This window comes from Gobio gobio (assembly GCF_949357685.1).
Source record: "Gobio gobio genome assembly, chromosome: 4".
NCBI classification, from domain to species: domain Eukaryota; kingdom Metazoa; phylum Chordata; class Actinopteri; order Cypriniformes; family Gobionidae; genus Gobio; species Gobio gobio.
The window spans coordinates 14,674,338-14,701,030 of record NC_137100.1 but is presented as its reverse complement, the minus strand read 5'-3'; the positions used below and the strand labels follow the sequence as shown (position 1 = coordinate 14,701,030).

Genomic DNA, 26,693 nt, shown 5'->3' with positions numbered 1-26,693 from the left:
TACTTATGGAGCACAGCATGTTAGAAGCCTCTCTGTCATCCTCCACCCAGCGTCTTTGTACTGCAGTTATTATTTTACATCTCAACACCACGAATGCACGCTTGAAAAGGACAAAACAAAAGTTGCCTGTTTGCATTGCATACATACAGTGTGGTCAGAATTATTAGCACCCCTGGTAAATATGATCAAATATGGGTGTAAATATATATATATATACATTATCTTTTGATCTTTTATTTAAAAAATTCACAAAAATCTAACCTTTCATTTAAGTAAAAGAAAAGTGGGTTGTAAATCACATTATGATAAAAATGCTTTTCTCCAAAACACGTTGGCCATAATTATTGGTGCCCTTTTATTAAATACTTTTTGCAACCTCCTTTTGCCAAGATAACCGCTCTTGAGTCTTCTCCTATAATGTCTGATGAGTTTGGAGAACACCTGACAAGAGATCAGAGACCATTCCTCCAGACAGAATCTCTCTAGATCCTTCAGATTCCCAGCTCCATGTTGATGCTTCTTCTTTTCAGTTTAACCCACTCATTTTCTATAGGGTTCATGTCAGGGAACTGGGATGGTCATGGCAGAAGCTTCATTTTGTGCTCAGCGACACATTTGTGCGTTGATTTTAATGTTTTTTGGATGGTTGTCCTGATGGAAGATCCAACCACGGCCCATTATAAGATTTCTAGCAGAGGACGTCAGGTTTAGATTTTTTATCTGTTGGTATTTGCTAGAATCCATGATACCATGTATCTGAACAAGATGTCCAGGACCTCCAGCAAAAAATAGGCCCAGTGGTATATTTTTAACTGTGTACATGGGGTACTTTTTATCCCGGTTTGCACCAAACCCATCTGGTGGGTTTGCTGCCAAAAAGCTATTTTTATAATTTCATCCGACCATAGAACCAGGTCCCTTTTGAATTTCCATTCGTGTCTGACAACTGAATATGCTGGAGTTTGTTTCTGGATGAGCAAGAAGGATTTTTTCTTGAATCCATCCCAAACAACATGGTGATGTAGGGGTTGTTTGATTTTTTTTTCTTGGCTTTCTGACCCCAAGACTCAACTAATCTCTGCAATTCTCCATCTGTGATCCTCGAAGAGTCTTTGGCCACTTAAATTCTCCTCCTCTCTGTGCATTAGGACGATATAGACACACGTCCTCTTCCAGGCAGATTCGTAACATCTTTAGTTGATTGGAACTTTTTAATTAATGCCCTGATGGTGGAAATGGGAATTTTCAATGCTTTAGCTATTTTCCTACAGCCACTTTATATTTTGTGAAGCTCAACAATCTTTTGCTGCACATCAGAACTATATTCTTTGATTTTAGTCATTATGATGAATGATTAAGGGAATTTGGCCTTTGTGTTTCCTCATATTTATACTCCTGTGAAACAAGACGTCATAGCTAGACAATTTCATGTTCCTAGTCACCCTGGTGTGCTAAAAATGTAAATATTAATGGGAATATACTTCAGAGATATTTTACTCATAAAAAATTCTAGGTGTGCCAATAATTGTGGCCAACATTTTTTTCATAATGTGATTTTCCCCCATTATTTTACTTCAATGAAGGGCTAGGTTTTTGCGAATTTTTTTAATGACAGATCAAAGGGATAAACAACGCAGATTTTTTTACAGCCACGTTTGATCATATTTACCAGGGTGCCAATAATTCTGACCACAACTGTATGTCAGATCAGGCTCAGGTATTTCAATAAGTTACTTTGTTGATCTGTTAATTGTTCTTAATGAATTTCATAATGTATGCATCATTGGTGAGCTAATTTGGGGTTGTTAAATGACTGATGATCTACAAGTAAAGTGGCCTATTGCAGATGTAACACCATTAATATATGTAAATATAATACTATTTATGTATATACTGTTGAGCCAAAACATTATATGACCAGTCAGAGGTGAAGTGAATATTGTTGATCATTTCCTAACAAGCCCACAGATTAAGGACTGGGTAGATTAGATGGTAAGCAAACAATCAGTTCTCATAATCAACGTTTTGGAAGCAGGAGAAATGGGCTTGGGCTTTGACTTTGACAAGGGCCAAATTGTAATGGCAAGGCGACTGGGTCAGAGTATTTCTGAAATGATAAGGCTTGTGGGTAGCCTGGCTCTGCCGTCCTACATACTTACGCTCAATTTTCATTTTCCTTCAGTACTCTGGGATTGCGGTATATTCTCTGGTTTTCTCCGACCAAATTTTAACCGGTCCAATCAGCGAACAGAGGGAGTGGCTGAGAACGATGATATTGATTTTGTGCGCTAGTTTGAGATGAAATACGTCTCGACCAAACGTGGCTCTGGGCAGATCCAATAGTTTTAAACTTCAACAGAGTACCCACCTTGTCAATGGAGAGTGACAAGACTCTCTGTACAAATGAAATGTACAAGAGTCTGGTAGGACCAGGCTAGCTTGTGGGTTGATCAGGTGTAAGAATTTATCAGCAATGGTCCGAGGAGGGACAAACCACAAACCGGCAACAGGGTGTTGGATGCCCAAGGCTAATTGATGCACAAGGGCAATAAAGGCTATCCCGTCTTGTCCAAGCCAACAGATGGTGTACTGTGGCACAAGTCACATACAATTTTAATGATGGTTATGGGAGAAATATCACAACACAGTGCATCACACTCTTCTGCGTATGGGGCTGTGTAGCTTCAGACCAGTCAGAGTGCCTATGATGACCCCTGTCAATCACCAACAATTGCCGCACAAAACGGCAACTGGAACTGGACCTTGGAGCAGTAGAAGAAGGTCGCTTGGTCCGATGAGTCCCGTTTTCTTTTACAACACAAGGACGGCCGTATCAGTGTGCACTGTTTACCTGGGGAAGTGATGTTAACGCTGCTAACGTCTTGGTGCCAGATACCACAGCACACCTTCAAGGGTCTTGAAGAGTCCATGCCTCTGTGTCTCTGTGCTGTTTTGGCAGCATACGGAGGACCAACAGCACATTAGGCAGGTGGTCACAATGTTTTTGGCTCATCATCGGTTTATATAAGAATGCACATTGTTGACACTCAATTCATATTTTGAACAAAATTGACTCAAAATGTGACACACTTTTGTCAATGGGTCAATCATTCACAATTAATGGGTGATAAAGATAATCTAAATGGCTAACTACAGGTCATTCAATCACCTGGTCGATATATCTCCCACTACTATGCATCACACTTTCTCATTTCTCATCACACTTTCCATTCTCAAAACATCTAATAGTATTCACAAAAACTATTATGTAACATAATAGATGTATCCAAGGCAAGTTCACCATAGCTTTGTAGTGTACAAACAGTGTACTGGATGAACTGCATAAATTGTGGTGATTCCAATCTAGGAGTATGTTGGTGTTCGAGGAATGAACTGTGCAACTAAATCCAGTTTGAACTGATGTCACTGAGTAAATATGTGATCCTTTGATAGACTTTGGCTGGTATTATGTGTGTGCGTGTGTGTGTGTACTCTGAGAAAATAATCTGATTTGACTTATGGAATGCACAAGAGCCAGCAAGGATCGGGCAATTACACCTTTTTATCCTTAGATAAAGCAGGCAATCTTCAGGAAATTGAAGTAGCTGTATTCAGTTTCAAGCACAAATGAAATAGAAGTAATTAGACATTTATTTTTTATGCTTTTACATTTAAGTATTTAATGAATATGAAAATGGGTTATTAACATTAACAGAAATAAAATGAAATATTGAAAAACCTTATTTTTTTTCAGCTAGTTGCCAAGGCAACATTTCCCCTTTTCATTTAGTTTAACTTGTTTCACTAAAATAACAACTATAACTGAAATAAAAATGAATATAAACTATATTAACAAAAGCAAAACAAAAATGATAACACTTTACAATAAGGTCCCAGTTAACATTAGTTAATGCACTGACTAACATTAAATGCCAATGAGCAATGCATTTCTTACAGATGCATTTTTAATACAAATAAACTGTTAGTTCATGTTAGCTAAGGTCAATAAAAAATATAAAAAAGTAGAACTTTTTGTTTTAATAATGTATTAATAAATGTTGAAATTAAAACTAAAATTGATAAATGCTTTAGAAGTATAATCTAAATGGAACCTTATTGTAAAGTGTTACCACAAAAACGAATATAAATGACAAAAACGCACAACAATAATACTAAAACTTAAAATGAATACTGAAAATATAAAAAATATTAATAAAAACTATGATAGTTTCACTTATAATGACAGGGTATAGTATATGAACAATAGACATGAACAGTAGATTTCATTTTCATTCACACATCATTCTTTTTGCCCAATCTAACTTTCTCATCTTGCACACCTTATGTGCTTAATCATTGCTAATGTTTGCCCTTGAAAATCAAGGTAAAACCTGAAAAGTGATATATGCGCCACTATTTCGCCACAATTTCCTATCCAAAACACTCCAACCGCCCCCACAGCCACTAAACAGCTAATCCCACCCCAAACTCATGCTATTGGCTGAGCCAGAAGTTGACATTTCAAACAAACAGAGCAATGTTTTGACAGACCGAGCCTACACTCTTCAAAGAAGTCAACAAATGACTTGCAGCCTTTTAGGGATGCGCGGTATACTGGTACTGGGAAAATACCGGTATATATTTTATTTCAAACGGTACAATATCATGATTTTGCTTATTTCGGTATATGCTGCTGTTCCGAAGTTCACCGCTATGTGGCAGTGCGCTACCCAAACTGACGTGAAACCGGCAAATGTGGCAACATAGAACAAAATCAATACAGCAATTGAATCTCACTCCACACGCCCAAAACTAATTAATAAAGACAGGAGTAGACGTGAAATTTGGCATTACTTTGCTTATAAAACTGCCGAAGAACCATCAAACCTTGCCAAGCATCTGTCACTTGCCATTCCTGACTTGTACAAGACATTAAGAGATCGACAGGTGAGTGCATAATTCAAACGATCTAATTTAAACATTTATTTTCTTTGAACACTGATCAACGCATACACATAAGATCATATCGTAATATAACGAAATCTCAAGCGTTCGATTTCAACCAGTGACGTGTAGATTTCATAACATTTGCACGCATACTATTGCACTATTTACATTCGCAAAATACATAACCAACTGTGTTTATGTGACTACTCACTAAAGGTGGACATTTTTGACATAATTTTGTGTGTATTTGACTAAGGAAAAACAATGCGCAAGCTCTTTAGGCTTGTGTGTTTGTTGTTAGTATGAGCGCAAAGAAAACTCTCTCAAAGAGCTCCCATTCCATGTATTACGAAATGCTATAAAATCGCTTGCGTGTTCAATTGGCAAGGTTTTGAAAGACGGGGGCAAGTGATTTCCGTCAGCTCTCCCAAAACGACAGCGAAAGTGTTGAATCTGAGCGCGCAGATTGGTTTTATAGTGCATGTGCGATTTCTTTTGAAGCCAGAAGCAATTTGCAAATCTTGAGAGCTAGAGAAGAGAGACGTGCAGTATTGCTGAAATTACTTCTCACAAGAAAGTTTCCAAAAGCCTGATTTGATGTGATAATCTTTGTTGATTAATTTAATAATAAATATTTACAGTAATTTCCCTCTTCATAAACCCCAAGCTTGCGAGAGAGAGTAAAATTATGCGCCAAAATTCAGACCCTGTATGGTATCGATTTAATATGGGTACTTCATTATATCGAGCCATCCCTACAGCCTTTGCGATTTCATAATCGCGATAGGCCAAATCGGTTTAAGCGGGATTTCATGTTAATTGCGATTAATCGTGCAGCCCTAGTTCTAGGTAATTATACCGAATCACTTTGATGACAGATTTTGTGTAGGCATTTCAGATGCTTTGCAACAAGTTTGGTCAGCTGGTTAGTCCAATTATACCGTCCCATCGCTAAAAGTCCCGCATTTTTATGCGCATGAAGGAAGTTTCCATCCAAATACATTTCCATCGTAGTCCATGGGCATGTTTTCTTATCGGATAAAAAAATGTATCAGACTCGATTGAGTGCATACGTTTTTTATGAGTATTTTTTTTAATTTATGCGCATCTTGGCGGTTCCATCCAGCGTATTTTTTGCGTGATATACCAAAATGCGCATAACAATAGGTAGATGGAAAGATAGCTATTGTATGTCTGGAGCTGGTGTGCTGCTGGTCACTAACAACCAACTCTTGCTTGTACTCTTGTGTACTGTTTGTTAAATTTTTGTTCTTCCTCGTCTTCACTTTAATTTGCTTTGCCTAAGCTATGATAAAGAGACATCCACTCTTGCATTTCATGTTTGTGCATTTTGGGGGCGGAGCAATGAAGGGAGGGGTCGATTTCAGATATCAACAGTGCTTCTCAGAAATCGCTTAATGCACCTTTAAAGCCTGTTGGTGTCACGGACAACAATCAAAACACCATGTTTTCACTCAATGTCCCCAGACTGTAAGAAGGAAAGGTACATCTCTTACCTGCTATCTTCATATTCATGTGAGCATCCAGTAACAAGTTCTCAGCCTTCAGGTCTCTGTGAACAATATTGCGTTCGTGGCAGTACTCCACCGCTGAGAGGATCTGCCAGAACTTCCTCCTCGCATCCATCTCGCTGAGCCGCCCGCGGCTGGCCAGGTAGTCTGTGTTGCCAGACAGGGATCAGGTGTTATTGGGTCTTCATCTGCACATCCAGGCAACATGTCACAGTCATGAATTTTTCATGAAAATGGTATGCAGATTGTGACAATGAGCAGGGAAAGGGCAGGGGAACATCTGTTTAACAGTACTGGTCATAGTGGTCCTGATTAAATACTATATTGGACTTGACAAAAAGACAGCAGCGAACAAAATCAGTTTGAAGCTGAACAGCTGGGGTTCATCACACTCATTTGAAAACAATTGAAATGTATAAGTAATTTACTTGAAATTACATTATTATTATTATTATTATTATTATTTTTATTTTTATTATTATTATTATTATTATTATTATTATTATTATCATCTGCTTATAATGTTAGTAAAGTTTGTTGTGCCAAAATCAATTAATGTTCAGTTTCAAAAAATGACTTAACTCTATTAAGAGTTTGTAGCTATACATTACAGTTTAAAATGTTGGAGTCAGTCAGATTTTTTTTTAATGTTTTTGAAAGAAGTATAATGCTGAGCAAGGCTGTATTTTTTTTAATAAAAAATTGGATCAAAAAATACAATAGCCAAGTCAAACATTTCATCTGTCATAATAGATAACTGCTCTTTTCCTCTGTCTAATCAAGTTAAAAGTTTGGGTGTCATCCTTTACAGTACTCTGTCTTTTGAAGCCCATATTAACAGTGTTACCCGTTCTGCATTCCATCATATTAGGAATATCGATCAATTGCGTCCTGTTCTTTCACTCAAGAGTACTGCTACTCTTGTGCACGCTCTTGTAACATCACGACTATTGTAATGCTTTGTTTTATGGGCTTCCTTCTAAATCTCTTCATAAATTACAGTTGGTACAAAATGCAGCTGCTTGAGTTATTACCACTTCCATTTCTGAACATATTTCTCATGTTTTACAAAATTTGCATTGGCTTCCAGTTAAATTTTGTGTAAATTAAATTTGTTTACTTTTAACCTTTAAAGCACTTAATAATTTGGCTCCTTCGTATCTTCTAGATCTTCTTAAAATATACACTCATTCCCGCATTCTAAGATCGGCTTCTGCACTTACACTTGTTCTTCCACTCTCTCAGACAACTTCCATGGGTTCACAAGCTTTTGGTTATGCGGCTCGTCGTTTATGGAACTCGCTTCCTGTAGAACTTTGCAACAGTTCAAGTCTTCCGGTTTTTAAATCTCGTCTTAAAACGGTTGTTGTCGTCTGTTGCTGTATTGTCTTTATTGTTTCATGTAATTTTTTTTTTTTCTCTATGGACTTTGTAAGGTGTTCTTAAGTGCCATGAAAGGCGCCTATAAATAAAATGTATATAAATATATTTAAATAATTTTTTTTTTCTTTTCCTATGGACTTTGTACAAAATCCATAGGAAAAAAACAAACAATTTATAATAAGTATTTTCTATTTTAATATATTTTAAAATATAATTTTTCCTGTGAATGTAAAGCTGAATTTTCAGTATCATTACTCCATTCTTCAGTGTCATTGATCCTCCAGAAATCATTCTAATATGCTGATTTGGTGCTCAAGAAAACTCATTTATTTATTATCAAAGTTGAACATTTTTATTTTCACAATTCTGTGATGAATATAAAGTAAAAAAAAACATTTGCCACTTAATCAATTGAACGCATCCTTGCTGAAAAAAAGTATTAAAAAATTTGGCCCCACTTTGTTTTGTGTCTTCAACTACTATGTACTTACATTAAAAAAACTGTTAGGTACAATGTAGGCCTGCTTATTGTGTTCATGTTGTACTGCAAAACACTATTGAGGTGTGATACGGGTAAAGTTAGGGACAGGTTTAGTGGTATGGTTAGGTTTAAGGGTTGGTTATAGGGCTGACCTGAGCCGATCTCAAGGATCTGGGGCTGATCATTGTTTTAACTGATTAGTATCGGCTATCCTAAGCATATTTGATGCGCACTTTTGCAACAAATCACTTGAAAGTCATTTATTTACTATGGGTTGCATCTAGCTTCGGACTTGACTATCAGACTGGCATTCTGACACCGTGAGCTTCATGCTTTCTAAACTTATCTCCACTTTTTTTTCTTTCTGTTGACATTATTCTGCTTATTGTATAAAATACAAGAAGTTTATATCAGTAGTCCCATATTCATAATTGTGACCACACAGTCTGTTTACAATGTTTACCATTCTAACAGATGTTTATACCAATGTCTTTATACAGAGTGTGTGTAATATACTTTATCTTTCTATATATAATATAAACCTATACATTTCATTACTTTAGTAAATGTTATATTGGAATTACTCTGTATTGGAAGATACTCAATATTCAATGACTCGGATTGGGGGTTCAAAAAACTTGATCGGTACATCCCTACTTGGTGTAAGGGAAGGCTCAACAGTGCAATTATAGATGTAATTACAGAAATTAATTCCAGATGTAATTAAATGCAGGGATTTTTTTTAAATAAGTACAGTGTAAAAACATGTACATTGTGAAAAACATTGTGTATGTACACTATAACTATAGTATCAAATTATTAATTTAAATGTTAGTAGATAAAGAGACTTAATATTAAATGGGCCCAGAATTTCTGACCCTATTTTTTCAAAATACAACGTATCTTGATAGAAAGCATTAATTATTAATTCATAAATATCATTACATTTTTTCAGGAGTCACACCACATGACATTTTACATTATGCCTTGTCATAACATGATCAAATTATCTGATATTTTAAGCGATGTATTGACCTTGACTCACAGTCATGAGGGTCAGGGGTCATCTCTATGATTTAATTTCCTGTTTTATGTTTTTTTCCCCCTGCATGTTTGTTTGTCATACAAAATGACATTGACTTGGCGGACAAATGTTTATGAAATATTAATAAGCAGTTGTATCACCCTGACAAAAAATATCAAGATGAATTTTCATTCAGAAAAATGCTCATCACAGAGCAAGTGTATATAAGAAAATGTATGTATGAATTGCAATTTTATTTATATATATATATATATTTATTTTTTTTATTTATTTTTTATTTTTTGAGTAAATTACAATTATTTTTAAAGCATTTTTGAGTAATTAAAAAATTGTGATCTTAACAATTACGTGCTTTTGTTTTGTTCAAAATATTTCTACTTAGATTTAATTTATTTTTGTTTCAGTTTTAGTAATTGTAGTGCTTCAACTTCAACTTATTTTATTTCAGTTAGTTGCAATGGAAACATTTATACTTTTTGTTTAGGTTTTTCCATCTAATATTTGTATTATATTTTATTTCAGCTTTATTTCAGTGAATGCAAACCATTTTGAACAGTTAACAATAGCAACACTGGTTCAAATATATTTTTGAAAGCTACACTTTCATAGTATTATTGATTTTTCTCTCTCAAAAGATTAAGGGAAATGTAATTCCTCACGCAAAGACCCCTTTAATAACACGTTATTTTCTCATGTCCTCTTTCATGCATCACAGGTGTTTGTGTAATGATACCTTTTGCTGTCAGAGTGACGTGAATATGCCACCACCAGCTTTTCATGAATTTCAAATCCAACGAAAACAACCTGAAGCAAGCAGCATATATTCATTCCCTCTTTAAATGAAAGGCCAGCCTGTCATCCACAGCCGACCACACACATTCAAAACAGGACCTGACTGTCAGCCATGCCTGCTTCAGATGCGAGCCGAGCGCCAATAAAACAGCAATCCTCTGAGTTAATCAGTTGACAAGGGCATGGAGAAGCCAGTTGCATGCGTATGCATGTGTGCGTCATACGGCCCATGTGTTAGGGACATGTAGGAGACTTCAAAGGGTGCGCTGTGCATGCGAATGCGAGGCAGTGTGCAGCACGAGTGGGATGGTACGATATTGAGTTGACAGATGGCTTCACATCCCTATGGATTGACTATATGACAACGTGTCATTTGCACCCCGCAGGTAGGATAAGGAAATTGAATCTAATCTATATCATGACCACACATGATATTTAAACCCTTCTTGCAACAAAAATGGAACTTCCCGCCATCATCCAGAATATGAAAGAAAATGACTAGTGAGCAGATAAAACATTAAAAAGCTTAGATGAAGTGAAAAAATATATATATGATTCAAGTGAAAAGGAGGCAGGCAAAAGGCTGACAAAAGTTCACTTCATTAGATGCACCAGTTATGTTAATCACTACATTTCTGTATAATTTTATGTAAAGAGAATTGTGATAAAGAGCAACTTGATGGTCATTAACCTCTTCTCATGTACAAACCCTCAAAAAATATAAAAAGATCTCTACAATCACAGTACAATACTCTTCAATAGCAAATAACATGCAGGGGTATTCAAGTAAAGTTTCATGAGGTCCATGCTCTAAATGTCCTTCCAAGCAAAGGCCCCCCCAAAAAAATCACATAGTTCCAAAAAATGAAATACATTAGACATACAATTCAGGACAATTCACTGTAAATCTTCAAGGTTGGCAGCAATAAGACCTTGCAAAGCAAAAAAAGCAAACAAACAGACAAGCAAATAAATCCCAGATTCCAAGATTCCAAATTACAACTGTAAAATGTGCTTTTTCTTTGTACAGTATATAATGTATGTTGCTTAAAAATGCCTCATTTCTCCACATGGAGAAAAAGAACATTTTAGTAATTGCATTAATTTATGATAAACGATTCATGGTCTGGGTGGAACCAATCTTGTGTTAAGAACTGAAGAGCAATCCTAGTGACCTTTGATCTAAATCATAAATAAGTGAATTAATATTTAGCATTCAAATCAACTAGTAGTTGACCTTTTAATGGACAGCACAATGTTTGACTGCAGCATTCATGCTCATTCATATATGGAAAACAAAACACACTCAACATTTAAATTGTAAGTTGCATCGTTCTCACACAATCTTATTAATTTGTCACATGAGCTCATCCTGTGTACGTTATTTTGTATTTTTGTTCTAATTTTACATACAATTATCTTGTGGAAGTCTGAAATAACGAGTCAAGAAAGAGACGTTAAACGTCGCATCTGATATTACTTCTGGTTCATTGAACACTGGGAATGGAAGGTTAAAGGGTTAGTTCACCCAAAAATGAAAATTCTGTCATTAATTACTTACCCTCATGTCGTTCGACACCCGTAAGACCTCCTTTCATCTTCGGAACAGAAATGAAGATATTTTAGTTGAAATCTGATGGCTCTGAAAGGCCTCCATTGGCACAATGGCACCGTTCACTCTCAAGACCCTTAAAAGGTACTAAAGATGTCGTTACAAAGTCCATCTCACTACAGTGGTTCTAAAATAACTTTATGAATCGGCGACAATAGTTTTTGTGCGCAAAAAAACCCTAAATAACGACTTGCATAGTGATGACGATTTCAAAACAAGGCATCATGAAGCTTCGAAGCGTTATGAATCAGTGAGCCGAATGATGATTCGGATCGTGTGTCAAACCGCCAAACTGCTGAAATTTGGCGATTCAAACCGCTGATTCGACTCGCTGATTCATAACGCTTCGAAGCTTCATGATGCCTTGTTTTGAAATCGTCATCACTATGTAAGTCGTTATTTAGGGTTTTTTTGCGCACAAAAATTATTATCGCCGATTCATAAAGTTATTTTAGAACCACTGTAGTGAGATTGACTTTGTAACGACGTCTTTAGTACCTTTTAAGGGTCTTGAGAGTGAACCGTGCCATTGTGCCAATGGAGGCCTTTCAGAGCCATCAGATTTCAACTAAAATATCTTCATTTCTGTTCCGAAGATGAACGGAGGTCTTACGGGTGTCGAACGACATGAGGGTAAGTAATTAATGACAGAATTTTCATTTTTGGGTGAACTGACCCTTTAAGCTTAGTGCAACTTTATCTTAAAGCTGCAGTCCATAACTTTTTGCGCTCTAGCGGTTAATAAACAGAACTGCATGCGTCTTGCGGAAGAACACTGCAGCCGGAACTACTTCTATCTGTTTATGGCGAGTCATGCAGGGACTGTGCTCCGCCGCAGTGGTTCCTACCACACCGGTCTGAAATAGTCCCAATATAAACACTTATTATAAGTGTACCATAAGGATTCAGGGTAAGACAAAAACACGGTTTGGAAAATGTACGCATGTTGTACATTCTCATTATATAATTTTTGTAAATCTTGAACACAAAAAAAAAGTTACGGACAGCAGCTTTAAAGTTGTTAAACTGAATGTACGAAGCAAACTTTTCAGCTGAAATATCCGCAAAATGAAAAACAAACCTTAAATAAGGGTGTGAGATTTAGCTGTCATAAAGATAAATTTGTGTTTGTTACTTTAGCAACTGGTCTCATTTTCTTTTAGACTTATCATTGGTTCAATTTATTTTGTTTCAATTTAAGCATGGGCAGCGCTCCGACATATAGTGTGGTTGCGCTTCAGTAGACCTGAGTTTGAGTGCCGGCTCAGGGACCTTTCCCTAAAAATACTATGGAAGTCAATGGGGTCCATCAAAATATCTTCTTTTGTGTTCAGCAGAAGAAACAAATTCATATAGGCTTGGGACAACTTGAAGGGGAGTAAATGATGACAGAATTTCCATTTTTGGGTGAACTATCCCTTTAAGTCTCTGTTAAACTGCCTCATTGTCAAAAAAAGCATGTCTTAAAACCAGACGCTAACTGGTAGATTGCGTTGGTCATAATGAAAAAGATCCGGCTGCGTCTGCGTTCTTCAATTTGTCAGTATCACGCGCAGAACTTTTTCACTCCCATCTGCTAAATTGCCCTGTTTATTAAATCTGGCCCTGAATTTCTTGCATTTAAAGACTGATATTATACAGAGATCATACTATCCTTACTAATAGGGATAATGAAAACACATTTTAGGCTTAACATTAAGAAACGTGCATTGTGCGATAAATAAGTATTACAAATAAAGTTTAATTATAATATTTATATCAGTAAGTCTCAAGCGATGTGTCAGTAAATATGTTATATAGTATACTTAGTACAGAATAAATGTATTTGAAATACATATTGGTATAGCTTTTTTTCATTACGGTTGACATAAACTGTAAACTTGTCCCTCAAATCTGATTGGTTAATTGAAATGTTGTTCCAGGATCAACAAAGATGTCGATCAAGGAACTTGCACTTTATTTCACCATCTATAAATAAAGGCTTTAGATGACATGGAATTGCATATAAAAGTCTACTAAAAGGGGGGGCTGCTTTTATGTCCCTAACGTTAAAATCAAACCTATGCACTTGCTTTTTTTTATTTGTTACTGTTTGATTGGATTCACATCCTTTGACGTCAACTAAAGATAGCCGAAAGTCCTACTTATTTTGCAATCTTGACTATACGGTTATATATTTAGTTGACTCTATGAGAACAGATCTGTGATCGCGACAAAATTATGTAAAATTTATATATAAATTATAGCAAATTATGTCTCTGCTGGTGGGTGCCCATATTCCATCAATTTTTCACGTGACGTCACACGTTTATAGGAACGCCCACCTAGTGGGCAAAACAAGGCTTTCCTCCATTGCCCGCCAGTCATTTTTTCCAGGTTTGTAGTCCGTATTAAAGGGTTAGTTCACCCAAAAATGACGATTAGCTCATGAATTACTCACCTTCAAGTCATCCTTGGTGTATATGACACTCTTCTTTCAGAGTTATATTAAAAAAGTCCTGGCTAATCCAAGCTTTATAATGGCAGTGAATTGTTGTTTCGTTTTTGAAGTCCATAAAAGTGCATCTATCCATCATATAACTGCTCCACACGGCTCCGGGAGGTTAATAAAGGCCTTGTGGCGATGTTAGTTATTTTAATCTATAAAGTATTAAATATGGATATTATTTTACACAAACGCACCACTTCGCTTCATTCGGTGTGTAATGGAATACAGCAGAGCAGCATCAAGAATATCAAATATTGGGGGCAGGGGCGCCGCTAGCAATTTTGGGCCCTATGAAAGAATATGAGGTTGGGCCCCCCCTAACACACCCATTCTGCACCAAACATATAAGCCAAGCTAGCTATCCAAAATCTAATACTGACCTATTACACGAGCTCGCTCATTCCCTCAGTGCTGCTCGCTCATCCCAGAATGCACATTGTGACATGGTCAAAAATATGTGAAATAAGTAGGGCTGTCCCCGACTAAAGTTTTTTATAGTAGTTGTTCATTTAAGCCATTCGTTGACTAAGCCCTTTTATAAATTTAATTACATAAATATGATTCTAAACCCGAGCGTACGTAATATATTACCGTAATGAGTAGGCTATGCTACCTATATAATAGGCTATTATTATCCCTACTCAAGCGCACGCATTAAGCTTGCCACAAAGAACCGGCAAAAGTATTGATTATGAATGAGTCAAAAATAGCAAGGAGACAATTTAATTGTTTATTAATAAACTCTAGAGTTTTCTGTGTCATGTCGGGCCATCTGCGCAGTAGTGGGCGCCAAGAGAGAAATGCACATTTTATTACATTATCAGAGAGTAGCCTATTTCTTTTCGTTTTGAATTGTAGACATTTCAAGCGACATATTCCTCATGTCTGTGAGACGCGCTCCAGTTCACATGCAATGCTATTAATGTGGCTGACATCTCCATGTCACGATTATATTGACTGCTATATTTCCTAATTGTTTATTAAATCCAGCCAATGGGTTTATGAAACATTGATTAAAATCAAGATAACATTTATACAAAACAAAATTAATTTTAAAGAAAGACTTTATAGGAAACAAAATTCAATGAAGTGCTCAAAATCCATGTCCCCAGACATTTGCGCATCTGATTATGTAGCCTTACTCATGCTGCTCACTTTTCATAATCAGCATATGAAATGAAAATAATAATAATATTTAAACATAGCCTAACTATGAAACTAAATATGCTACGTTTTCTTTAACCCTCTGTCCGACGAAGACGTCGGCAGTTCTGATGGATTTTTTCCTTTATGACAGCGGAAACAACTCACAATACTCCGTCATTTTTAGCCATACAGATAAGATCAAGACATCATTATAAACTATAAACTGTCTACCTTTATTTGTGTACACTCACAATAACAGCAAAGGCCGTGGATTCAGGGAACAGATTATTTTGCACTCCACTCCAAACGCTGCCTTCATTTCAGAAATATATTTTGTTTATTACACGCATTACATTTCAAAAGCATTTCTAAATTCAGTTTATATTTACGAAGTGGTAAAAAAAACCTTTGAGTTAGGTTAGGGTTAGGGTAACCACCACAAATTCAAACATTTCGCTCGTCTCTGTATGTGGCAATGCGTCACATAACCTGCGTATGTAAAAGTGGATCACTCTTTACAGATGATGGTATGTTTGGACAGAAGATGAGACAGAGTTATTTATTAAAGTCATAAAAGACAATAGAATAGAAAATGCCTCACTCGACTAAGTCGACTTTTTGAAAATATCGCAAAAGTGTTGTGCAAATCTGTAACGCGGCTACTGGTGCGCTGTGGCAGGACCAAACCATTTCATGCAGATACAGGGGGGTGGTCGGTCAATATGGATGTTTACTTTTTGGTCAATGGGGATATTTAACTTTTATTGCCAAAATAAGTAAAATCAAAGACATCATTCATTTTATTATTATTTAAAATATACTCAATGATGATGGTTTATATAGTGCATAATATAATATAATTTTTAAAATTTGTTTTCACCTATTTGTTGGGGCCCCTGTCAGTCAGGCCCTCAGAATTGTCCTAACTTTCCCCCCATATATGGCGCCCCTGATTGGGGGGGTGGGGGTGGGTGCAATATGGCCATTTCTAATTATTCTGGGGGACTTGTCCCCCTCAATGTCTATGGTGGGTACAGCCCTGCTGCATAGTTTTACTGCTGACTGTCGCAGTACGTGCACTAAGAACAAAGTACGCATGCCGTCAAACACAAGGAGTATATTAACCCAATAACTGAAGACGTCCTGACAAAATCACATGGGTGTCTCTGTAAATTATTATCTTATTCCTCTTTTTTGGCAGCAGCTGTCATATCATATTCTCTCTCTTGCTTTGTCAAACGCAACCTTTTGCCCCTTAATGAGGCTATAAATCTCATTCACCATCTTTCAAGTATGACTGTAGCATTACTGCATGGGGCTGTTATGGGTGAGAGGATTGTTTCTTTGGTCACGTAGCTCTCATCTAAAACACCAGGACCTTTTTCCATTACAGGTGCCACTGCTAATCATCACAGGACAAAAAATAGCTTCTGCTCAGCTCATCCATTAGCTTTAAGTGAGTGAATCAGTGTATAGATGGATGAAATATGCAGAAATGTGGTATGACCATCTCAATCCACTGCAGACATGCATTTTCTGCACATGCAATACTTAACAGTGTGGGGTGAATATATGGATCACAATGAAATAATGTTTGTCTGCACATAATGAAACGGAGGCACTCACCAAATATCTCTCCATTTCTGGCATATTCTGTGACTAGATAGAGCATGTTTTTGGTCTCCATGACCTAATGAAAGAGAAGAGACGTGATTCTTATCCATTGCATGAATGTGGAATGTTATGGCAAAGCAATTCATATCAGAAAAACCTCAAATCACAAGAGCACAAGAGACAGACAGCATTTTCACCTGTCACTATAGTGTTCACACTCGGCTTCAAGTGAGAAAACAATTCTACATCCTTTTGTTTTGTGTGACGCAAAGGAGAAGAAACAAACGTCATGATGGTGACAAGTGATTCACACTTAGTCAATAATATTTTATGGCTATTATTTTAGATACATAGGTGTAATGTTCCAGTAAGCGATCTTTCTCTTCACTGCTGTCCTATCTCTCAGAGCACTAGTACCATTGCATTAATATTTCTTTTGGACATGTATCATGGTAGTGCTATCATATTCTTGAAGTGCATTGGAGTACCATGTAAATACTGTCATCAAAAGTTTTAAACATTTATGTTTAGATAATGTTTAGAAGCTTTTGAGCTTGATACTTCAAAATAAATACATCTTTGTGTAAATTGTGTAAGTTGTTTAAATGAAATAATTTGTATTTATTTGATAGATTATTATTATTGATATACTTTTTATTTATTTATTTGTTATAATAATAGTATTGTTATAGGATTATTATTATTATTATTATTTATTATCAACTGGCATTGTTTCATAGTTTTGTTATTTTATAGATTATTACGAATTTAAATTATTTGTATTTATTTATTTATTTATTTATTTATTTATTATTATTAAGTTAAATAACTTGTCTATTATTTATTTAATATATTATTATTATTGATAATTTTTTATTTATTAAATAATAATAATAATAATAATAATAATAATAATAATAATTATTATTATTATTATTATTATTATTATTATTATTATTATTATTATTATTATTATTATTATTATTATTATTATCTACTGGTATTGTTTCATGGTTTTGTTGGTTATTTTTTAAGATTAATACTATTTTTAAATATTTTTTATTTATGTATTTATTATTATTATTATTATTATTATTAATAATAATAAAACATGTAAAACAAATAACTATAAAATAAATAATAACATCAAGATAATTATGAAACAAAACCAGTGGATAATAATAATAAAAATAATAATAATTATTAAATAAAACATAATAATACTTTATAAAACAATAAAGTATCATTAATGAAACACTTAATAAAACAACAATAATAATAATGTCAACAACACTATGAAACAACACCAGGGGGGTATTCCAGAAAGCAGGTTATGTGACATGGGTATGTTTAAGAGTAAGTAAGCGGATAACCTCAACTTTTGGTTCCAAAAACGGAGGTAACTTTCAAGGTATGCAAGAAGCCATAGCAACTCACTCTCTGAACATAACCTGCTCCATAGCAGCTCATGTTCCAGGGTTAGTTTGCTTAAGAGGTATTCAGATGTGTTTTATATAATTAATATAGTTATTAATATAACCAAATTTGTTTCAGTTATATAATATACAATGTTATATATTAATTCTAAAGAATCAGAATAAAAAAATATAACAAGGTAATGTTTAAATGTTAATTAAATTCAAATATATTTATTATTTATTGTATTGTCATATAAGACAATATACTCGAGGAAGCAAGGTTTGGGTTAATCGACTGAGAGTTCAAGGTCTATGTGAAGGTAAGTTAACCTTGCTTTCTGGGGGGTATTCCAGAAAGCAAGGTTAACCTACCACCATATATACCTTGAACTCTCGGTCGATTAACCCAAACCTTGCTTACTCGAGGTATGCTGGTTCCAAAACAAGTCCAGGAGTAAGTTCAGACAACTCAGAGTATGTTTCCAGTTAACACACAAGACATTGTAAACAGAGCAACGAATCCATGATTTGCCATGGAAACAGACGCTAAAGAAAGAGTGCGTCATTCTACTTCCTCTTCTTCTTTTGTTTAATGGCGATTTACATAATCTACTTAGCCACCTATTTGGTGGTTATGCAATTATTTTTTTGATGTCTTCGTTTAATAAGTAATCTTTATTCACTGAGCATAAGGATTATATTGTTTGTTTGATGCTATTTAATTGCATGCAGATCCATGTGTGAGATGACAATAAGATAAATAATAAATATATTTGAATTGAATTAACATTTAAACATTACCTTGTTATAATTTTTTATTCTAATTCTTTAGAATTAATATATAATATTGTATATTACATAATTGAAACAAATTTGGTTATATTAATAACTATATTAAAACACATCTGAATACCTCTTAAGCAAACTAACCCTGGATCATGAGCTACTCCGGAGCAGGTTATGTTCAGAGAGTGAGTTGCTATGGTTACTTACATACCCTGAAAGTAACCTCCGTTTTTGGAACCGAAAGTTGAGGTTATCCGCTTACTTACTCTTAAACATACCCAGGTATGTCACATAACCTGCTTTCTGGAATACCCCCCAGTAGATAATAATAATAATAATAATTTTTATTATTATTATCCACTGTTACTAGAAAAAACAAAGAATAAGTCTGACCTGTAATGTATATCGGTAACTAGTAATGTATATCAGTGGCGCTGTGCCATTTCTATCTACTACCATACTTGTACCATGATATCGCTACATAAACTTTTTTATTTTATTTTATTTTTTATTAATGTTTCTTCATTTCATTCATGCACTATTTTAACCTGGTTGTGAGGTCTAGTGTTGAACTAATGAACATGTGGGCATTTGGTACATTTCTATAGGTTACTGATATTCTGCCAAAGGAACAGTGAACAGTTTTTTTTTAGAAAGCTCTAGAATAATACCAGACAGACAAATCACAATATGAATATTGCTGCCCCTAGTAGACGTCATGATTGGACTGCTGCTGATGCTGTATTTGTGTTGTGTAACTGCACAGGCAGCTGTTGATACTGCATCAGCATCCAGGCCCAGACTGACCTAAAAATCTTACATAACATAACAAGACTAACCCTGTAAAGCTCCCAGCCGAAACCACGGGATTCAACAGGCCTTATTCTCTAGAAATTCAGCAGTCTCATGGAACAAATGCTAATACAGGTAAGTAACAAAAATGGCTGGGCAGCTGATGGGTTATCACAAATTTATTTTACACACAATGTGCACACGCATGATCATGCAGTACCTGGTAAAGCTTGATGATGTGAGGATGGTCCAGCAGCTTCATGATTTCCACTTCCCGGTAGATCTTCTCTAGGTTCACTGCATCTAGCTGGGTCTTGTCTATGATCTTAATGGCCACCTGCAATTCAGCAAATGTAAATGTTATGTCTGTTGGGCTTTTATTTTGAAGCCACTGATGCATGAATTATTTATAGTTTCCAGAAAAATAAAGGATTATTCACTGAGCTGCACGGCAACAATACAATGAAACAATAATAATTTCGGACCTATTAGCTTTCTAAAAAAATCAAAAGACAAGGCATACAGTATGCCATTTGTGTGTATGATTTTATAACTGAAATAAAGTAAACATAAACGTATAAAATAAAGCATGAAATCATTGCTCGCAGACTGCTTCCTGTCTTATATCTTTACAGAACCTTTTAAAAAAAATTATGCAACTGCAACTGGATATAAAGCTGTTCCACTTTTGCTTGTAAGTGAGAAATGGTGGGAAGCTGCATAACTTGTTTGGTTTTTTATCTGAACTGATCTTGACTGCAGCTCTTAGTCACTCTAAAACTCAAGTTCAGAGTAAACTGACCCTGGCACAGCAACAATGTAACTAAACTAATGACATAGACATAAGGGCAGATCCAATTATTTACAGAAAATACACATTAAGCAATGCAAAATATCATTTATTTAAAGTACTTCATCCAGGTAAACAGCCACCCAAACATGCAAAATATGTTTCTATACTTATGATTTGCCACTATGCCCTAGATATCAAAGGTCACTGTTGTTGTTTTTGTTTTTTTAATCTATTCAGCTATTCAAAATATATATTTTAAAACGCAATTCATATAAAACATTACTTAATAAACTAAAATTTATTACTTTTAGGTGATGTAACTTTTTCATTTAAAAGTCTCATTAAAAGGATTACATTCTTGAAAAAAAAAATATTAAAAGTAGTTTGGTAGTGAAGAAATGTTGGTTTGAAATATTCATATTTGTAATAATAAAATTTCTGTTCGGCAAACCAAAGTCAGTGTGGTGTAACCAATATGCAGGAAGCCGTACTGTCATTTGACAAATATCAGAGTACCCCTTTAGAGCCAATTTAAAGGGATAGTTCACCCAAAAATTGTAATTTTGTCATTAATTACTCGCCCTCATGTCGTTCCGAACCTGTAAGACCTTCGTTCATCCATATTTTTTTTTTGACGAAATCCGAGAGCTCTCTGATCCCTCCATAGACAACAATATAATTAACACTTTAAAGGCCCAGAAAGGTAGTAAAGACATCGTTTAAAATCGTCCATGTAACTACAGTGGTTCAACCTTAATATTATGAAGAGACGAGAATAATTTTTGTGCGCAAAAACAAACTAAAATATTGACTTTATTCACCAATTTCGCTCTAGTCTGTGCCAGTCTTCTATGCAGTTTACACAGCGCTTTCGAGTTCTATACGGCAGCCGATGCTGTTCATGTGAACACCACGACGCATGGGGAAGCTGCACTGTTTTTACAACGTAAACTAATGCTGTGTTCCAGGCAGGTTTTTGAGCCCGTAAGTTACAACTTCAAACCACCACTCACGACTTTATAGCGCTCCAGGCAAAGTCATGCCAAACTGCCTGAGCCCAAGGAATTGTGTGGTAGCTAGATGTAAACAAAGCATGGCGGACCGTACGGGGTGTATGCTCATTTACAATCATTTCTATCGCCAAAGGTGCTTACTCCTTGCTTATTTCAGGGAAACGGAGGAGAAAAACGGCGCATACGGCAAGAAAAGCTGTTTATTTTACATTATTTGTATATTTGTTTCATAAACACTGCATCCGTAGGGGGCTGCCATTGTTGTTTCGCGGGCTATGTGACGTCAGAGCTTGTAACTGGGACTACATCGATCTAGTACGAGTTCACGGGTGGGAAGTCACGGGTTTGACTGCCGTTCCAGTGCACTTTCACGGGTAGAAGGTTGGAAAAACACGGGTTACGGGTTGAATGGAACGCGGCATGAGACTGGCACAGGCTAGAACGAAATTGTTGAATAAAGTCGTTGTTTTTGTTTGCTTTTAAGCACAAAAAGTATTCTCGTCGCTCACTTCATAAAATTAATGCTGAACCACTGGAGTCACATGGACTATTTTAACGATGTCTTTACTACCTTTCTGCCCCTTGAAAGTGTTAATTAAATAGCTGTCTATGGAGGGGTCAGAGAGCTCTCGGATTTCATCAAAAATATCTTCATTTGTATTCCGAAGAACGACATGAGGGTGAGTAATTAATGACAGAAATTTTCATTTTTGGGTGAACTGACCCTTTAATTTACACACACACACACACACACACACACACACACACACACACACACACACACACACACACACACACACACACACACACACACACACACACACACACACACACACACACACACACACACACACACACACACACACACACACACACACACACACACACACACACACACACACACACACACACACATGTTTGTTTTTGTGAAATGTGGGGACATTCTAGCCTGGATGCCAGCCGAATTTAGCCCCGCCCACAAAAATGTTTGCTCGGGCAATTCGGTCTGGACTCGCTCCATAGAGGAGTAATTATGCCCGAACAGAAACTGTTCGGACCAATGAAATTGTCAGGGCGGGCTTTAGACGATGATGGACAGATGATCAACAGTAACGTAATCATCCACGTCATCGAAGGCTCTTGGGTTCAATTTGCTCTTATCCTAAACGGAGAACTTGTTCGTATATGCATTCATCTTCACTATTTCTCTCAGAAACGATGATCGTGTTGGTAAGTAGCCTACTCTGTGTATCCTTAAATTCTTTTATTACTGGCAAAGATCGTTTACACTCATTTTTTTCTTGTAACGTTACTTAATCCAGCGTGCGTGCAGACAGGGTTGCCAAGTGTTTTTGCAATGTCGCGCACAATTGCTACTCAAAACTATAGCCCAAAACAATAACTTTCCGGGGGGTTCTCCGGAAAAAAATGGCGTTTGGTTGGCAAAATATGTTATTTTGGCAAGGTTGCCTGCTAATATTCGCATTCCTGGGTTTATATAATCACATAATTGGGGTCGCTTCAACCCGCGGACATGGAGAAAACACGGACTTGGCAACACAGTGCAGTTGAGTTCTGTTGACATTTGACAACTAACGTTAAGCGTCGCTCCGTTGCTCTGATTGGTTGTGGGTCTATCCAATTGAGGTCTTTCTTGGCTCGGTTGAAACACGCCCCATAATCAAAGCTCAATGGAGCGGTACCAGACTCATATTCTGACTAGAATTGAGTATGGCCACGCCAGGCTAGGGACATTCCATAGGCGTAATGGTTTTTATACCGTACAAACCGTATTTTCTATCCCCTTACACTGCCCCTGCCCCTAAACCTAGCCCTCACAGGAGACTATGCAGTTCACTTTCTGTGAAAAAAAACTTGTTCTGTGTGATTTATAAGCATTTTGAAAAGTGAGGACATAACGTCCTCATATTTCACCCTCTTTTTGTAATATCTATGTCATACCCATGTCATTATACACATTTGTGTCCTGATATTTCACAAAAACATGCCCACACACACACACACACACACACACACACACACACACACACACACACACACACACACACACACACACACACACACACACACACACACACACACACACACAAATAAATATACACACAAATACACACGCACACACATGCACGCACACACACATTTATAGTCTATACACACACATATAGGGTATTGTGTGTGTACTTATTTTAAATCAATTATTTTAGTTCATGGTTACACCATTTGACATGGTATTAGTCATTACATTTTTATTTTATACAATGTGGCATAAACGTTGTTCAAAATTGTACGAAACCAACATGAGTAGGTACATTACAAATATTAGAACTTGGCACATGTTGGCACAAAACTGCATTTTAAAAGTGTTTTTATTCTTCATCTCGCAAATCCCATTTGTCACATAGCCTACCCAAATACAACTTCCAAAAAAATATTTAGGTTTAACAATTATAGGCTATTCTTCCCCTCTTTCATCACTGATAAAAGTGAAAATCTAAGTTGTTTCGATTGCACATTAGCGCACGTACACTGAAAACACTAGTGTGTGTGTGTGTGTGTGTGTGTGTGTGCGTATTAGGCTACTCACCTCAGATTTTGTGATACGATGTCTCGCCAGCTTCACAACTGCAAAATTGCCTTTTCCCAGCGTGCGCTCAATATCATAAAATCCCACGCGAACCGGAGCCCGCTGCGACGGCTTTTGGTCCTGGGCGGCCATGACCATAGTTTTCTAGTGAACTACTGGATAAAGAGGTGTGTGGATGATTTGGCCACCTTCACCTGCTCTTACAAAGCAATTGAAGTGGCGGGTAGGCTATGATTATGTTTCTAATGCCAAAGCTAAAATGCAAATGGGGCATATGGGTGCCAAGGGCTCCTGCACATTTCTCCGTTGCCAGATAAGGGCTCTACATGACTGAGAGGAGAGCGCATTCCGCTCTGATGCTCGGCATGAGGAATGATGTTCTGGCGCTCGACATGCATTGACGTCAGTGCTGAAGGGATTTTTATAAAGGGGCGGATCTCACAAAGCGGCTTCAATGTCCGCGACCAGCATGTCACCAAGACAACCTTATCCACTGTGTACGTCAATCAGCGGCTATTGCAATCTCTACAAACACTTCAACTCGACTGCGTACATATGCCCTTCAACAATTTAAATGATATTGTTTATATTTATGAAAATGATCATGCACGCTTCTTCAACGTAAACAGGTGCGCCCACAAACGCAGTTTAATTCCTTTGTGCTGCATAGCCTACGTTTTTCATAGAGGACTGATTTTGCTCAATGTGTGCAAAAATAACTGTCATAGTCGTAGATAAAAATAAATAATAAATAAATAATCACAGGCATAGAGAGAGTGAGAGACCTCTCTCTTGAAATGCAGCTGGCATCATTATATTGCTTCATATTTAGAATTTGTTTTGTGTTTAACCGCAGTGTCGACAAAAGAACCATATAGGCCTAATCTATTAGGCTATGCATACCAAATGGCTTTGTGATATTTGCAATATAACAACTTTGAATACACATATATTGTTTAGTTTAGGGTTATCTCATAGAAATATGTAGGCTATAGGGTTTTTGGTTTTTTTTTGTTTAGAAATATAATTGTTTTTAAAATAAATAAAATATAGCAGGCCTATATATGATTTATATGATTTAAAATGCATATAAATAAATACATATCTTTGTAGGCTACGTTAATTTAAACATCTGTAGATATGCGCTCCCATGACTCTGAGCATGTTGTCAGAGAGCGACCCCTGCTGTCAAAAACGGTATAAAAAAAAATCACAATAAAAAATGCTGAGTTGTTTCAACCCAGATTTTGGTCAAATATGGACCCAACCCAACCGTTGGGTTAAAAAATTAATTAAAAAATGTAACCCAACGGCAGGGTTTGTACATATTTGACCCAAAATTGGGTTAAAACAACCCAGCATTTTTTAGAGTATATTGAGATTGTGAAAACATTTGGTAACTAAACAGAAATTAATTAAAGCTGCAGTCCGTAACTTTTTGCGCTCTAGCGGTTAATAAACAGAACTGCATGCGTCTTGCGGAAGAACATTGCAGCCGGATCTACTTCTCTCTGTTTATGTCTATGGCAAGTCACGCAGGGACTGTGCTCCTCCGCAGCGGTTCCCACTAGACCGTCTGAAATAGTCCCAATATAAACACTTATTATAAGTGTACCATAATGATTCAGGGTAAGACAAAAACACGGTTTGGAAAATTGATTCATGTTGTACATTCTCATTATATAATTGTTGTAAATCTTGAACGCAAAAAAGTTACGGACAGCAGCTTTAAGTTAAGTGACAAATTACAATGTTTATGGTACAATGACTGGTCGGCTACTGTTTTTATTAGTGCTTGACACAAATTTGACTAAATTCCCTGTTTATTTAGGCTACTATTAACTAATAAAGATGAAGAGATGATCAGTTCACGTGCCGCTTTAACTGATGCACTACAGCGATCTGTCATGTTACAAGAGCGCCAAATGGGTATTTGTTTATTGTTTATACATTGTTTTCCTTAGGTAAACATTTTTTCCAAAATTTTTGGGCACTTTTGGGTCCCTTATCATGCTCATACAACTCTTTAAACTTTGCAACAGTTGTCATGGGGGGTTTGTGTGGGGTGGGTTGTTGTACAACCTTTTAAATGTTATATTTAAAAGGTATGAAAAGGTAGGAACCGCTGCACAGGAGCACAGTCCCTGCGTGACTTGCCATAGACATAAACAGAGAGAAGTAGATCCGGCTGCAATATTCTTCCGCAAGACGCATGCAGTTCTGTTTATTAACCGCTAGAGCGCAAA

At 36.2% G+C, this 26,693-nt stretch overlaps 1 protein-coding gene across 2 annotated transcripts in view; it reads right to left on the bottom strand.

Moving 5' to 3' along the window:
- sik2a (salt-inducible kinase 2a) overlaps positions 1-24,843 on the bottom strand; it is a 60,976-nt gene extending 36,133 nt beyond the window's left edge. The window contains exons 1-4 of one of the 2 annotated variants that reach the window (XR_013816368.1): positions 24,448-24,841; positions 20,257-20,373; positions 17,053-17,116; positions 6,465-6,626 (exon numbers count right to left, since the gene is read on the bottom strand). Coding sequence is in view for 1 of the 2 variants with exons in the window: in XM_079814995.1 (XP_079671121.1) it covers positions 6,465-6,626; positions 17,053-17,116; positions 20,257-20,373; positions 24,448-24,585 (481 nt within the window). In the remaining variant the exon portion in view is untranslated. Of the gene's footprint in view, positions 1-6,464; positions 6,627-17,052; positions 17,117-20,256; positions 20,374-24,447 lie in introns of both variants that reach the window. The other variant, XM_079814995.1, reaches the window with a different exon arrangement.
- Positions 24,844-26,693: the final 1,850 nt, after the last annotated feature.